Source organism: Saccopteryx leptura, chromosome 1 (assembly GCF_036850995.1).
Source record: "Saccopteryx leptura isolate mSacLep1 chromosome 1, mSacLep1_pri_phased_curated, whole genome shotgun sequence".
Taxonomy (NCBI): Eukaryota; Metazoa; Chordata; class Mammalia; order Chiroptera; family Emballonuridae; genus Saccopteryx; species Saccopteryx leptura.
The window spans coordinates 199,664,615-199,678,228 of record NC_089503.1 but is presented as its reverse complement, the minus strand read 5'-3'; the positions used below and the strand labels follow the sequence as shown (position 1 = coordinate 199,678,228).

At 46.2% G+C, this 13,614-nt stretch overlaps 2 protein-coding genes across 14 annotated transcripts in view; one reads left to right on the top strand and one right to left on the bottom strand.

Annotated features, from left to right (window-relative positions):
- BBS12 (Bardet-Biedl syndrome 12) overlaps positions 1-9,468 on the bottom strand; it is a 38,833-nt gene extending 29,365 nt beyond the window's left edge. For 8 of the 13 annotated variants that reach the window (XR_010751523.1, XR_010751517.1, XR_010751513.1 and 5 more), the window contains exons 1-2: positions 9,302-9,468; positions 161-245 (exon numbers count right to left, since the gene is read on the bottom strand). Coding sequence is in view for 1 of the 13 variants with exons in the window: in XM_066384764.1 (XP_066240861.1) it covers positions 2,427-4,568 (2,142 nt within the window). In the remaining 12 variants the exon portion in view is untranslated. Of the gene's footprint in view, positions 1-160; positions 246-1,707; positions 4,579-9,301 lie in introns of those variants that run through there. The other 5 variants (XR_010751520.1, XR_010751516.1, XR_010751521.1 and 2 more) reach the window with 2 other exon arrangements.
- A 203-nt stretch (positions 9,469-9,671) lies between these two features.
- On the top strand, positions 9,672-13,224 carry LOC136389128 (centrin-4-like). The gene is made up of 5 exons (XM_066360904.1): positions 9,672-9,748; positions 11,131-11,277; positions 11,653-11,781; positions 12,382-12,519; positions 12,710-13,224. Exons 1-5 carry the CDS (start codon positions 9,746-9,748, stop codon positions 12,797-12,799), a joined length of 507 nt encoding a protein of 168 aa, XP_066217001.1. The 5' UTR covers positions 9,672-9,745; the 3' UTR covers positions 12,800-13,224.
- The last annotated feature ends 390 nt before the right edge of the window (positions 13,225-13,614 follow it).

Below are 13,614 nucleotides of genomic sequence, written 5' to 3'. Positions count from 1 at the left end.
AGAAAGAAGAGGCCACGAGACCTCGGACCACTTTCCCAAGTCCCAGCAAGGTCAGGGCAGAGATGGGACTCTGACCCAGGTATCTGCTAAACGTCCCCAAATGCACAATAATGTCAAAGGAACTGCTTTTTACTTCTCCTGATCTAACAGTCATGCTTACTCTCATCCTGGTTCATCTCCCTCATTTTGTGGACTTGAAACGAGCAGGTCAAACTTTTGAGAGCACAGCAGTGGAAGTGCGCCACCTACAGGTCAAAGGAAAGAAACCTCTTAGGTTTTTCCAGAGTCAAGTTCTGAGGGCCCTTATAAAGCAAAAATGTGCTTTACAACACCTTTTTGGGAGATTAGCTCTCAATATTGTACAGGAAAACTACCTTATACTTTGACCTCTGCTGCTTTAAGGAAAAAAAAAACACATATAGGGCTCAGTACTATCCACAGTTTCAGGCATTTACTGAGGGTCTTGGGCATATCCCCCAGGGACAAAGGGAGACTACCATATAAATGACATTCTGGTGGTTGACAAGTTAGAAGCCTGTCTCTATGACCCTGACTGTGGCCATTATCCACCTGACTGCGGCATCTACTTCTACCAGTAGGAATGGCTGATAAACTCAGACAAAATTCAGAACACTGTTTGCCAAGTCAAGTTTCCTGAAACCATCTGGACAGATTCACAGCACTCAATCCCCCTCGGAGTCAAACGAGAGACGCAACACCTCATCAAGGCTTATTCAGTACTGAAGGAAGTACAGGACATCAGGGGCAGCTCCCAGGTGTGAACGTGGACAATCACAGGAACCAGGACAACTTGCTTCAATCTGACTGTTCACATGCTTCTCTTCATTTCAAATAACCCTGGGGGTTTGCCATGTATGACATCCGAGGCTGCAACTACTTGGTGACACTACCTATGAGACTTCATTATATTTATAGAATGGTAATTAATAGCAGGTTTAAGCAAAAACCCTGAAGTTGAGTGGCCTGTGGGGGTTATGCACCTGTGTGTGGGGAAAATGGCCATGGAAGTTCTCTCCATTAGGGGTGGGGTTGCTTTCTGGTTCATCTGTTGCTTTCTATAATGTTTTTGGCCATGACACCAAAACTCAGTAACTCAGTCAAAACTCTTTTGCATGGGTCATAATAGATAATTGGTCTTAGACTACATTCTGGTTAATAAAAGACCTATTGGTCCTAAGAATTTATAGCCGACGGAATTCAAGACCTGGGGGGACAGGACTGAGGTTAGGACGGCAGACCGGCTCCACTGTGTGCCTGTCTATTGATGGCAGTAGGCTTAATTGCTATATGAGACCAACTGAATGGACCTGGGATTGATTAAACAAGCTCTCTGTCATATTAATCAGTGACCCATGGAGTGGCACACGCACATGAGACTCACGTTTGGCCAGGAATGTGTCAGGCTGAGGAGTGAATCACAGGAAGAGGCTGCCCATTATGGGGTCTCAGCAACACTGCATACCTTCTGGGTGTGCTGCGCGGGCAAGGACCCAACCAGGTCTCAGGCTTGTGCTTACACTGCGCACCCTTGAGGCACAGAGTCACAACTCCCCCGGGACAAAGTACGGAATTGTTCCTATTTATTAAAAAAGCAGCGAACAGCCCAAGCCCCATGTTCCTCTCCCATCACACAATCCACTGCGTGCAGGCTTCCATTATTGGCCCTTTGTGTTGATCTTGCGGGACTTAGGGAAACAGGGAACTGATACAAACCAACGCGCGGCTCTGGCTATGGTTTGCGCTGTGGGAAATAAAAGTCCTTTGTCTCTGACCAGAGCATCTCCCAGATTCTGTAGCATCCCACAAAACAGCAACATGCTAACTTGTTAGTTTGCCAGTAGGGAAATCTCAGACCTGTACAGTGATTAACAGACATCAATTATTTTCTTCTTGGTAATAGCTAGCATTTTATTTATTTATTTATTTATTATTTTTTCTTTGTATTTTTCTGAAGTGAGAAGCAGGGAGGCAGAGAGACAGACTCCCACATGTGCCTGACCAGGATCCACCTGGCAAGCCCACTAGGAGGTGATGCTCTGCCCATTTGGGACACTGTTCTGTTGCAACCGGAGCCACTCCATTGCCTGAGGCAGAGGCCATGGAGCCGTCCTCAGCGCCTGGGCCAACTTTGTTCCAATGGAGCTTTGACTGCAGGAGGTGAAGAGAGAGATAGAGAGATAGAGAGAAAGTGGCAGGGGAAGGGTAGAGAAGCAGATGGGCACTTCTCCTGTGTGCCCTTGCTGGGAATCAAACCCGAGCCTTCCAAACACCAAGCCGACGCTCTACCATTAAGCCAGCCAGCCAGGGCTAATAGCTAGCATTTTAGGCACAATGACCTGGCTACTAAAAACTTATTAGCATACTATATTTCAAAAGATAATTCCCCAAAGGCTTAACTAAGAACACTAAAAAAATAAAAAGCCCTCTGAGTCCTGTGATTTTATCTGTGTGTGTCCAAGTCCAGTGATAATTTCACTGTCTGTCTGGAGAACTAACAGGACCAGATCCAGAGCTCGGCGCCATGCCTCAATCTTTGGTGTGACAACGTCATAAACTGTTGGCATCTGTTCTAGTTTATCTGAAATGCTGGAATTAGACATCCCACTGTTCAGTTTACTGTACTCATTCAAGATGTAAGATGATGGAGAGCCAGAGCCTGTGGCACTTTGCAGATGATGCTGAATCAGAGTCCTGGCTTCGAATTTGGAGGAGCAGGTGGCAGAGTTGCACATGAGAGTGGACAGGTACTTGTGCCAGCCATCAGCCAGGCACTGAAGCACAGTGGGTCGGTGCAGGGCCAGCGAAGAGGCCAGCCACGAGGCAGGACGGTGCAGCCCTCCTGAGCAGACCAGGTCTCCTCCCTTAGGAGGCTGCCCCGTGAGACGGTGAAGGTGGCTCAGACACAGAAACTCCATTGCGCCCCCTCCAAGGAAGACCCTCTGCTCTTCTAGAGCGTGATACAGACGGTGGGCACAGGCCCAGAACCTGTCTTCTCTGCTCTGCATTTGTGTGGTGACTGGGCCTGTGAGCACGACCGTAACCAAATTCATTCCTTCTGCTTCCAGCGTGACTGCCACTCTGCCGGCCCCGTCTCCAACGCCCAGGGGAACGCTTCGCCAGGACACACAGACCCCTCTGCCCACAGCGCTCTCAGTCACCTGTGTGATGTAGGCCACCGGCTCTGCCCCCGAAGCCTCTGCAAACGCCTGCATCACACCTCTCTTCACCGACCCAATGACCAGGTGCTTCCGGTGGATGCATTTTTCAATTAAGTGTTCAGATACATTTCCTTGTACCAGTACTAGGTCCACGGTGAACTTGCTTATTACCTGTAATACATGATTTGTCCACAGTTCTTCTGAGCTGCCTTGCTGAAGCTCCTTCACACTTTCTAATACTGTTTTGACATTTGCAGACTTATTAAATCCCAGGTGGCGATAATTCTCTGTGAGGTCACCCTCGATGAGAACCACCCGGAGAGGCCAATTCTGTAAGTCCTCGAGCAGAGCAGTGCAAGATTCTGATACAACAGTGGTGTATCCTGGACACACACAAGAGTAAGTTTCAGGCAAACCTGGGAAACAGCAGGTGACGACTCTCGAAATGTCAAACGTCCATGGCGCCACCCGGTGGCAGTGGTGCACACCTGCGTTCCGGTGCTGCAGTCGAACGGACCCTTCTGCTAACCCCATGCTGCTGGGATCCCCATGGCTCAGACCCGCCGCCAGCTCCACCAGATATCTGCATCTGGGGGGTTGGGGGGTGGCTGCCCCTCGCTGTTCTAGCACTCCACTGGGACTGCGTGTCCAGTGATCATCACGCACCTTACTACAATGCCTGCTGTGAGTCAGTACCACCTTTCTGCAGAGGGTGTCAGCAGGCAGACTGCCTCGCAGAGTCTGAGGGGTTGGTGGCATGTTTTTATTTGCTTCAACCATAGCCCGAGGTCTCAAAAGGTTAGCTGATTTAACAGGCCCCCCAGAAAGACTGGAAATGCCCAGGGGCTGAAAGGCACCATTGTTAAGATCATGCTCTTTCAGTATCAAACTAGGATCAGCAGGGATTTGTAGGAAGGGACACACACCGACACTAAACGGTTCAAGTCCAGGTGTGTCTGTGTTGTCCACAGGGTCCAACACATTGCAGAGAGGTACTTGCAGGGAAACCACCTCCTCAATGCAAGAGTTCAAGCCTTCTGCCATGCCCGATACGATCAATGACACAGGGACACCCAAGTGGAGACACTCTGCAGCAGCACTGCTCCATGCCCCGACAAGAAACAGCAGAGTGCTGGTTCCGGTTCTGTACGCGTGGTCCTGGGCTTGAATGGCTTCCCTGAGAAGCTGCCCCACTGCGCTGGATAGATCCAGACTTTCCACAAGTCTTACGACGGAACTGACCAACATGCTCTCGTGGCTCTCTTCATCCACAATAAACTTGGATGCTTTGACTGGGCCCAGGAAAGTTCTTCCCGTGTCCGCAAAGGCTGAAAGTTGCTGAAGTCCAAGGTGCCTCCTTTTGTTTAGGACCCTGCGAGCCATCACCATAAGTCATCATCTGCAAATAAAATAAAAACTTGGAACCTTATTGACTGTAACTCATGGTTGTAAATGCTTGTAAGAGAACAAGAGAGAGCCCCTGCCTTTGAGGAGATTCTGGTCAGTGCAATTTCCATGAAGTGCGGTCTGTGCAATGATACAGTGTGATGATGATTAGTGATAAAGGTTTGGGTGTTGGAGGAGAGACAATTTGTCCCAAAGGCTGGTGACGGGTACTTTTTCCAGAAGAAGGCAATGCCTGAAATGAGTATTGAAGAAAAACGTGAGTCAGCAGGTTGAAGGGGAGGTAGCAAGTGCAGAGGTTTGTGAAAACAAATGGGGCATCGGGACACAACAAGAGGTCGAGTTTCATGGGAGTATCAAGAACGTGGGGAAGTGCAGAGACGAGGTTCCCACGCAGGGAAGGGGCGCAGCCTGCTGGGCACTGTGGGCATGGCAAGTCTGGCCTGGCACTGCAGCACGGCAGTGTGTTAAGTGAGGGAGAGCAAGGAACAGCCTGACATGATGTGTGCGAGCATGCACTCTGAAGCCACAGCTCTGGGGTTGGATCTGGCCCTCCCCTAGAGCCTCCAGCAAGTTAATTAACTACTACGCCTGAAACACAGGACTAGTCACAGACTCTGTGTCACGGGGTTATCATCAACAAGAATGAGCACAGTGCTCAGAGCAGGGCCTGGCAGTTAGTCCTTCAGGAGGACTTGCTATAATACCGTGACTAACAATGCTGTCGTCTGTGTTTGGATGTAGGACCCCTCAGTTAATGCATAGAGAACTGAATGGGCGAGTGAGCATGGAGGCAGAGAGGCCAGCTGGGAATGTCCCACGGTGACCGAGGTGAGAGGCAGGAAGAGGGTGCAGCCTTGGGCACTGACTAGAATGTCGGAAGGAGAGACAGTACTCTTTATAGGAAGTTCAAGAGCGATCGGGCTTTTCCCATGTGATTTTCAGAATCCACATCTAACACTAACAGGAAGAAGCTAGAAGAGGAAGACTTTTTAGCCCAATGAAAAGAACTTTTTAAACAAAAGAGTCCTGAGCTGAAAAGCTGTCTATAAGAAAACCAGCGGTTGTAGGAGGTGTGAGCTCTCAGATATCGTCCTCGCGCTAAAATTGTAGATCCACAAGCTCTCTTCTGCCTCTGACACGCTATAATTCTTCCAGGAATATTTTTGTCATAATCTTTTGAACCTAAAATATCAAAGAGCACACAACTATTAGAGCTTCCCTTCTTGTCCAGTTCTGGCCGCTGCACTGGTGACCTTGCTCCACATCACCGAGTCCTCCCTGCAGCTGAACGGCACACGCTTCCGGGCACACACTTCCCGACACACTAAGATCAGCGGAGACCATAACACGCCTCCCCAGAGGCAGCTTCCTACAGGCTTCCCAGGACCAAGGACGAAAGCCAGCCCAGTCTAGGAAAACACAGAATGGACTGTTTGAACTCAGTTTCAAGTTCTCTTCTGTGAAATTCTCAATTCTGTAAAATAAAAATAACTCAATACACACAGGCACAACCCTAGACGGCGTCGAAATACTCAACGCCAGTGATCCTGACGCACCATGTCCCACAACTACCTGATCTAGCCACACCTTCACTGCCCCTCATGTCTTAGCCTCCATATTATCAATTCTCTCTGTACTCAGTCTAAGCTCCCATCTGTCAGTAACTATAATCCTCTCTCGTTCAGACACCCTCAAAACCCTTGTCCCTCCTTTGGTTTATCTTACTTTGCAAAGCCACTAATCCTGATGAACTCCAACTCTCTCTAGTCCACACGTACCTGGGGGCAGCTGAAAATAAACAAAAAAACACACACAAATGATTGGTGCCATTCTAAGTTCACCACCCCAAATCTCAAGCAACCTATTTCCCTAGTCCTTTCTTTTTTTTCTTTTGTTCTTTTGATGGTTATTGCTTTCTGGTTTTATTTTAAAAAAGTTTTGCCTACCACTGAGTACAAAAGATACTCTTTTATGTTGCTTCTAAAAGCTTCACAGTTGAGTCTTTAAAACAAAAATGGAAATAAAATCCGCATAACTAACTTAACCACAATTCAGTGGCACTTGGTAAATTCACAATGTGATGTAACTGCTACCTTTGTCTACATAGTTCCAAAACATCTGTCACCCCATAGGGAAACACTGTAGCCATTGAACAGCCTCTCCCTGTTCTCCCCACCCACCACCCCTGGCGACCACCAATTTGCTGTCTCTGTGGACTGACCTATTCTGGATACTTCATATAAATAGACTGATACAGTATTGACCTTGTGTGTCTGGCTTATTTCACACAGCACATTGTTTCTGAGGTTCATCCACACTGCAGTATGGGTTGGGACACCATCCCTTTCTGGGGCTGAATAACATTCCATAGGACACATGCGTCATTTTGTTCATCCATTCATTCCTTGGTGGACATTTGGGTTGTTTTTACCTTTTGATTACTGTGAATAGTGAGAATGTGAACATTTGTATACAAGTGTTTGAGTACCTGTTTTAAATTCCTTTGGCTACACACCAAGAGAAGTCACACGGTAAGTCTACGTTTAACTTTCTGAGGAGCTGCTGACCTGTTTTCTGTAGCAGCTGAATCAAGGTATTGGCATGACATGTTTTATTCCAAGGCTCTTGGGAAGAACTTTTTTTTTTGTTTTTTGTTTTTTGCCTCTTACAGCTCCTAGCTGCTCCTAGAGGTGTCTGCCTTTCAGCAGCATAACTCCAATCTGTCTCCCTTCCTGATGGCCTTCTTAAGAGGACAAGCCATTGGGGTTTATGATACGACCTCATTTTAAATGATTACATCTACAAAGACCCCATTTCCAAATAAAATCACTTTCTGGGATTTTGGGTGGACGTAAATTTTGGGGAAATACTATTCAACTCTATATTCACCAAAATTTATCTTCTTTTTTTTTTTTTTAAAGACTTTCTTCATTTTAGAGAGACGAGAGAGAGAGACAAGGGGATGGAGGAGCAGGAAGCATCAACTCCCATATGTGCCTTGGCAAGCCCAGGGTTTCGAACTGGCAACCTAAGGGTTCCAGGTCGATGCTTTATTCACTGCACCACCACAGGTCAGGCCCTTCTTTCTTTATTTTTTTTCTTAAATTTTGCTTTAATAATAGATATCCTAGTGGTTTTAAAGTGATATTTCACTGTGGCTTTGTTTTGCATTTCTCTAATGACTATTGTTTTAAACACCTTTTCATGTGATATTTTACCATTTGTATATAATCTGTGGATTAATATCTATTCAACTCTTTTGCCTATTTTAAAATTGGGTTGTCTTTTTGTTGTTGACTTGAAAGATTTCTTTATATATTCTGGATGTAAGAACCTTACCAAAATATGATTTATAAGGCTCGATCTAAATAAGACGACTCATTTTCAGCCTTTTTAAGCCCCATGGTGTTGCCACATTAGAACATTCATTTATTTTCATTTTTGCACATGCTATACTCTGATTTGAATATTCTACCCCCTCTTCACCTTGGCAAATGCTATATATCTTTCATGACTCAAAGCAAATGCCACATTTTTGAAACAGCCTCCTCCAATGCCCCAGGGAAGATTAGTGAGTGCCTCTTTCCTGGGCTCCCAAAGCACTTTATACCCAAATCTACTAAAGTACTTAGCACCCTGAATTATAAACATTGTATTTATGTCTGTGTCAATCTCCCCCACCATTCTGAGGGTTACTTGCTTTTTTATTTTAATTTTTTCCATTAATTGGAGAGAGAGAGGAAGGGGAGAGGGGAGAGAAAGAAAGAGAGAGAACAGGAGCAAGAGAGGAGCATCAAATCAACCTGTCGTTCCACTTAGTTGTGGACTCATTGGCTGCTTCTGTATGTGCCCTGACCCGGGATCCAACCCGGGAGACCTCGATGCACCAGAACGACACTCTATCCATTAAGCAACCTGGCTCGGGTGGTCCCTTGCTTTAATTCATCTGTATACTCGGTTCCTTCCACATTCACCAGAGAGGTGGTCTCCTGGGTAACACACAGAAAGTTTCAAATACGCTTTAAGAGCGCATCCCTTCTCCATTCCCACGAGCGAGTCCGAGATCCACCTCATCTCTCTCCCCTGCCCGTTTGCTGGTCCCAGACCAGATCCAGTACTGGGCGGAACCAGCGAGGCTGGTCCTCTAAGCAGGAATTTGCTTTGATTTATGGAAGGTATACAGCCGTCTAAGCCTCGGCCGTTGCTGCGCCAACCCGGCTGCCTGCGTCGGATTCGAGCGCGTGGATCCAGGCGCGATGTGGACGGACCGCGCGCGGGCCACATCTCAGGGTGCAGCCGACGCAATGGGGTGAGAGTGTGGGTATAGCTGTCTGAGAGCGAGCCTGTGCGGGGACGAGGCCCTGCCCCGCAAATACGCCCCACGGCACGGGAGTGACCTGTCCCCCGCGAGGAGGCCCCCAGGGCACGCGAGACCCGCCCCGCCCACGCCCCGCGCCAGCATCCCGCCGACCAGGGACGAGGAGAGCGCCCAGTGACACAGCCCAGGCGCCGCAGGAACTAAGGAGGCCCCCGCGGCGTGTCCCCGCCGCCTCTGCTCATCTTCCCGGCGGTGAACCAAAACGGGACGGGTCACTCGGACCCAGCGCGCCCTTCTTTCTCACCGCTTCCCGGCGCGAGGCGTCGGAAAAGCAAACAGGGGCCTACCACGACTCTACCCAAGACTCAGCAATGGCTGGAAGCACCTGGCTACTAACCTCACTCTGCTCTCCAGGCCCGGGGACACGCCAGCACTCGCTTCTCTCCGGCAGGTAGGTTGCAGCCCGGGGAAGTGGCAAAGGAGCGCGCAAAAGCCCCGGTGAACACGCCCCACCCCGCACGCAGTCTACGCATGTACGAAACGGGGCCTAGGGGCCGGCGGCTGGGCCTGGTCGCTAAGAAACCAGACGGAGAGTTCCGCTTACTGAAGACAAGAGCAAGGCAGAGCGCCACACTATTGGTAGATAATAGAGACGGGGCGGTCCCCAGGGGCTTCTTTTCTTCCCATTGGGTATAAGAGCTGTCAATCAGTAGATCCTACTAGGTGGGCGGGGATGCCTGACGTCGGCCACAGGGGCCTTAGCAACCGCTTGGGAGCTAGGGAAGCGACTGTTGGGCAGCGCTACTGACCAGTGAGGCCCGGGAGCCTCGCTCAGGGCTACATGGTGAGTGCGCAGCCGTCTCCTCCTGCTGGAGTCGGGGCTGGAGAAGGGGCTGTGTTTCCTTCCAGAGCAAGGAAGGAATTTTGTTTAGTTCGTGAAACGGGATTTTCGCCTCCTGTTCAGGATCCTCGGGTGTCATTAGGCACCCCTCCTCCTTGTTGCCAAAGGACCGCGTGGTCCGCGGCGCCGGGGACAGAGAGCGGTTCTCCGAGTTCACTCCCCCTTCGCCGGCCCCATCGACCGCTCCCGCCTCCCGTCTAAGACAGTTTCCCCTTGGGGAACAGAACGGATACGACGCTAAACACACCCGGGGGCCTGGACGGGACTCTGGAGAACGGGCGGCGCGGGGACCGCGGAGCTCGCCGCTGTTGGGAGGCGGAGGGTCCTGAAAGCGGCCGTCCCGGTGCACCTGCAGCCGGACCCCGGGAATCGGCGCAGGGACGCTCAGGCCCGCTCACGCCGGAGCTGGGGACGAGCATCCGAGATGAGGCTGCAGAAGATGCCCACCAGCAACTAAGCACTTCGGACCTCGCTTGCCTGGGGAAGGTGGCAGATAGTAGGAAGACGGCCCCCACCTTCCCTGGTTGCTGATAACTGGCCTAACATTTATTCTTATCCAGGACCCTGGATACGTATACTGCTCACAAAAATTAGGGGATATTACAAAATGAATATGAAGCGATAGAAAAAATAAAGAAGCATTTGATTTTTTTATTATTAAACAAGAACATCAGAAAAGCAAATGATAAGTTAAAGAAAGCTGTTCCATTATTCAAACGAAATGCAAAACCAACTTTTATTTCATTGGTGAAAACGCAGTATACAAAAGGCTGAAATTACTGGAGTAGCTACACATTCCCTGATCCCCTAATTTTTGTGAGCAATGTAGTTTTTCACCTGGAAAATGTAGTAGTTTTCCCCCTTTCTCAGTCTCTGCAACATAGGTAATGTATGTTAGAAGGGGAGGGAAGGGTATTATTCTCCAACCAAGCATGTCCCGCATAGTAAGTTTTATGGTGAGACATTTAGGCATAATGAAAGCAAAGATGCCTTCTGCACGGGGCTTTTCAGATACACCAAGTAAGGCCGATGGTATTCCCACGTGTCTGCTCTTCTAGCATGCCTTCTGTTGCTGCTTCTTCTCTAAAGGCACTAATATTTTGAAGGAAAATCTAATTGGTAATAAAAGAACCAGACTTTCCACCAAGATATTAATATCTAAAGCAAAAAGGAGAAAGGGGCAAATTGTTGAGGTTCATTAAATAATAGGGAAGAGGATATTTGCATATGATAATTCTATTTAGTTGATTATCAATTTTATCAAGTATTCTGGTCTGGTAACTTGCGGTTACATCATGTTTCACCCACATGTGTATTTATTACAGGCGTCCAACTACCGCACAAGTTCAGACCAATGGAAGGAAAGAGAAGCAAAAATTGAACTGAATGAAACTCAAAAACAAGCAATTAAAGAGGCCTTTGACTTAGTCGATGTTGATGGGTCTGGAACCATAGATGTAAAAGAACTGAAGGTTCTATAATTACTTCTAAAACATTTTTTTAAGACCGTGTTATTTATTCGTGGCAATCTTTTAAGCCTTGAACAGTAGTAGCCTGATATAAAGTCCCGTCAGTGCAGAACTCCCCCTGTCCGGGCAGGCAGCTGCCTCACGCTGACAAAACTGTATCTTGCTAAGTGCTTTATTATTGTTTTATAAATGAATTGACCAAAGCCTGTGGCAGAGTAGTATTGGAAGTCCTGCTGATCTGACTTTCTAGGTTTATACCTTGTCTATATGACAAAAGAGAGAGAGAGAGAGAGAGAAGGCATCAAATAATTAATAGGTAACTTAAAAGCTAGGAATGGGATTGTGGCATATAAATAATTTATTTACTTCCTATTTCAGATTGCAATGCAAGCCTTAGGATTTGAACCAAAGAAAGAAGGAGTTAAAAAATTGATCGCTGAAATGGACAAAGAAGGAACTGGCATCATTAATTTTGAAGATTTTTTTGCCATAATGAGTGTAAAAATGGTATAGTAGTGATTGTGTTCCTCGAATATAAGTAATAGCCTTCTGCATTTTGAGGGGGCTGGAGCAGTCAGAGTTTTCATAGAAGAATTTAAAGATGGTTGGGGTATAGACAGAGATAGCAAGATTAAGGATGTTTTCAGGGTGATAGCGAAGACCATCCAGGGTGGAGAATAGGTCTTTTGTTACAAAATAATAGGATGTACGAATGGAGAGAGAAAAAGAGATAAGAAGTGAGAAGTCCTGAATTCCACGAGCATTTATTGAGTGCCTGTTTTTGCCGGGCACCATTCCGGGAACACTGAGTGAGCCGACTTCCTTGTTCTCTTGGAGCTCACGTTTTTGTAACAAATCTCAATTGCTGAGGTTAATAAACACATGCCCTTGACCCTGTGCCTCTTCCACCCCAGTAAACCCTGAGTGTACATGCCCTGCGGGCAGATGGGAATGTACTGGCATAATTTAAAAAGGCAGAGCGGGAGGGTAAGTCAGAGCTCAGCTACCCTGTACATTGCTGCTCTGCACCTCAAAGACCTGCAAGTCCAGCTCCATAGAATAAAATTATGGAAGACTGGTAACATTTTGTTGTTTCTGTTTTTAAAGACTGAAAAAGATGAAAAGGAAGAACTTTTGAAAGCTTTCAAATTATTTGATGCTGATGATACTGGAAGCATAACATTAAATAATATCAAGAGGGTTGCTAAGAATCTAGGGGAGAACTTAACAGATGATGAACTGCAGGTAAATCTTACTTATTTTTATAACATTTACATGTAGAATCATATGCAATTACTTATATGTTATAATTTATAGTTATAATCTTAATTGTATTCAAATACACAAAATAAAATTTTGTTTTGAATATATGAATACTCATTGGTATCATTCATTTTTAAGTAGGTTTTACATATATTTATATATCGTTTTACAGGAAATGCTTAATGAAGCTGATCGTGGTGGCGATGGAGAAATAAATGAGGAAGAATTTTTGAGAATGATGCGAAAGACCCATATTTATTAATACTGTTTGGTTTTTTGTTCCTTCTGGAAGTGAACAAATTTGTATGTGTTATACAGTTCCATAATATCTGAATATTCATTTTCAACTTTCAGGTTATATGCACAAATTGGTTTCTTGATGGCTAATCCCTGTGAGAAGTTACTTGTTTCTACCAATCTGTTGCTAAATTTACAACATTAAGAAACAAAATGTAATGATTTCTTTGAACCATGAATCTAAGAACAGTATTAATTACAGCTGCTATTGTTAGGGCCAAGGGTCCAAACACTTAACTTTTTTTTTTAAATTTTAATGAAATTGACCCCACATGCAAACAAATTGGGCAAACAAGCCATTACTTTCCTTATTATTTTCTTTTTGTGCAACTCTAAAAACTGATTAACATTTACTTTTTCAGCAGTTATTCAGATATGTAAAGTATTAAATAAAACCATCTGGTAATGTTATTTGCTGCTATTCTTCCTATAAAAAAATTCAAAGCAGTACTTGTATCACCCAAATTTCCCTAGGAGTTAGTACTATTTAATATTAGCATTTTAGGACAGGGATTTTCCCTGTTATCTCAGAATACATTACAACTTGGAAGCTGGTGGTATTAGCTTCGGCTACGTAAGAGAAAACAAAAGTTCAGAGAACTTAACTTTAAAATTGCTCAGTTACTCATAGATACTAAGAACATGGATTCTAAATTTTGTATCTTTCGTCATGCTGCTTCCCAATGGATAAAAACTCTCAGGATAAGTATATTTTCTAACTCATTTAATTCCATGACTCTTGTAATTTCACTGTTTTCAGTGAAAGAGCCAATCTATTTG

Excerpts from the sequence above, each read along its gene's own strand:
- LOC136389128 (XM_066360904.1), top strand. Across the intron at positions 11,278-11,652 it reads TAGATGTAAAAGAACTGAAG|ATTGCAATGCAAGCCTTAGG; the intron begins GTTCTATAATTA and ends TTCCTATTTCAG. Across the intron at positions 11,782-12,381 it reads CCATAATGAGTGTAAAAATG|ACTGAAAAAGATGAAAAGGA; the intron begins GTATAGTAGTGA and ends CTGTTTTTAAAG.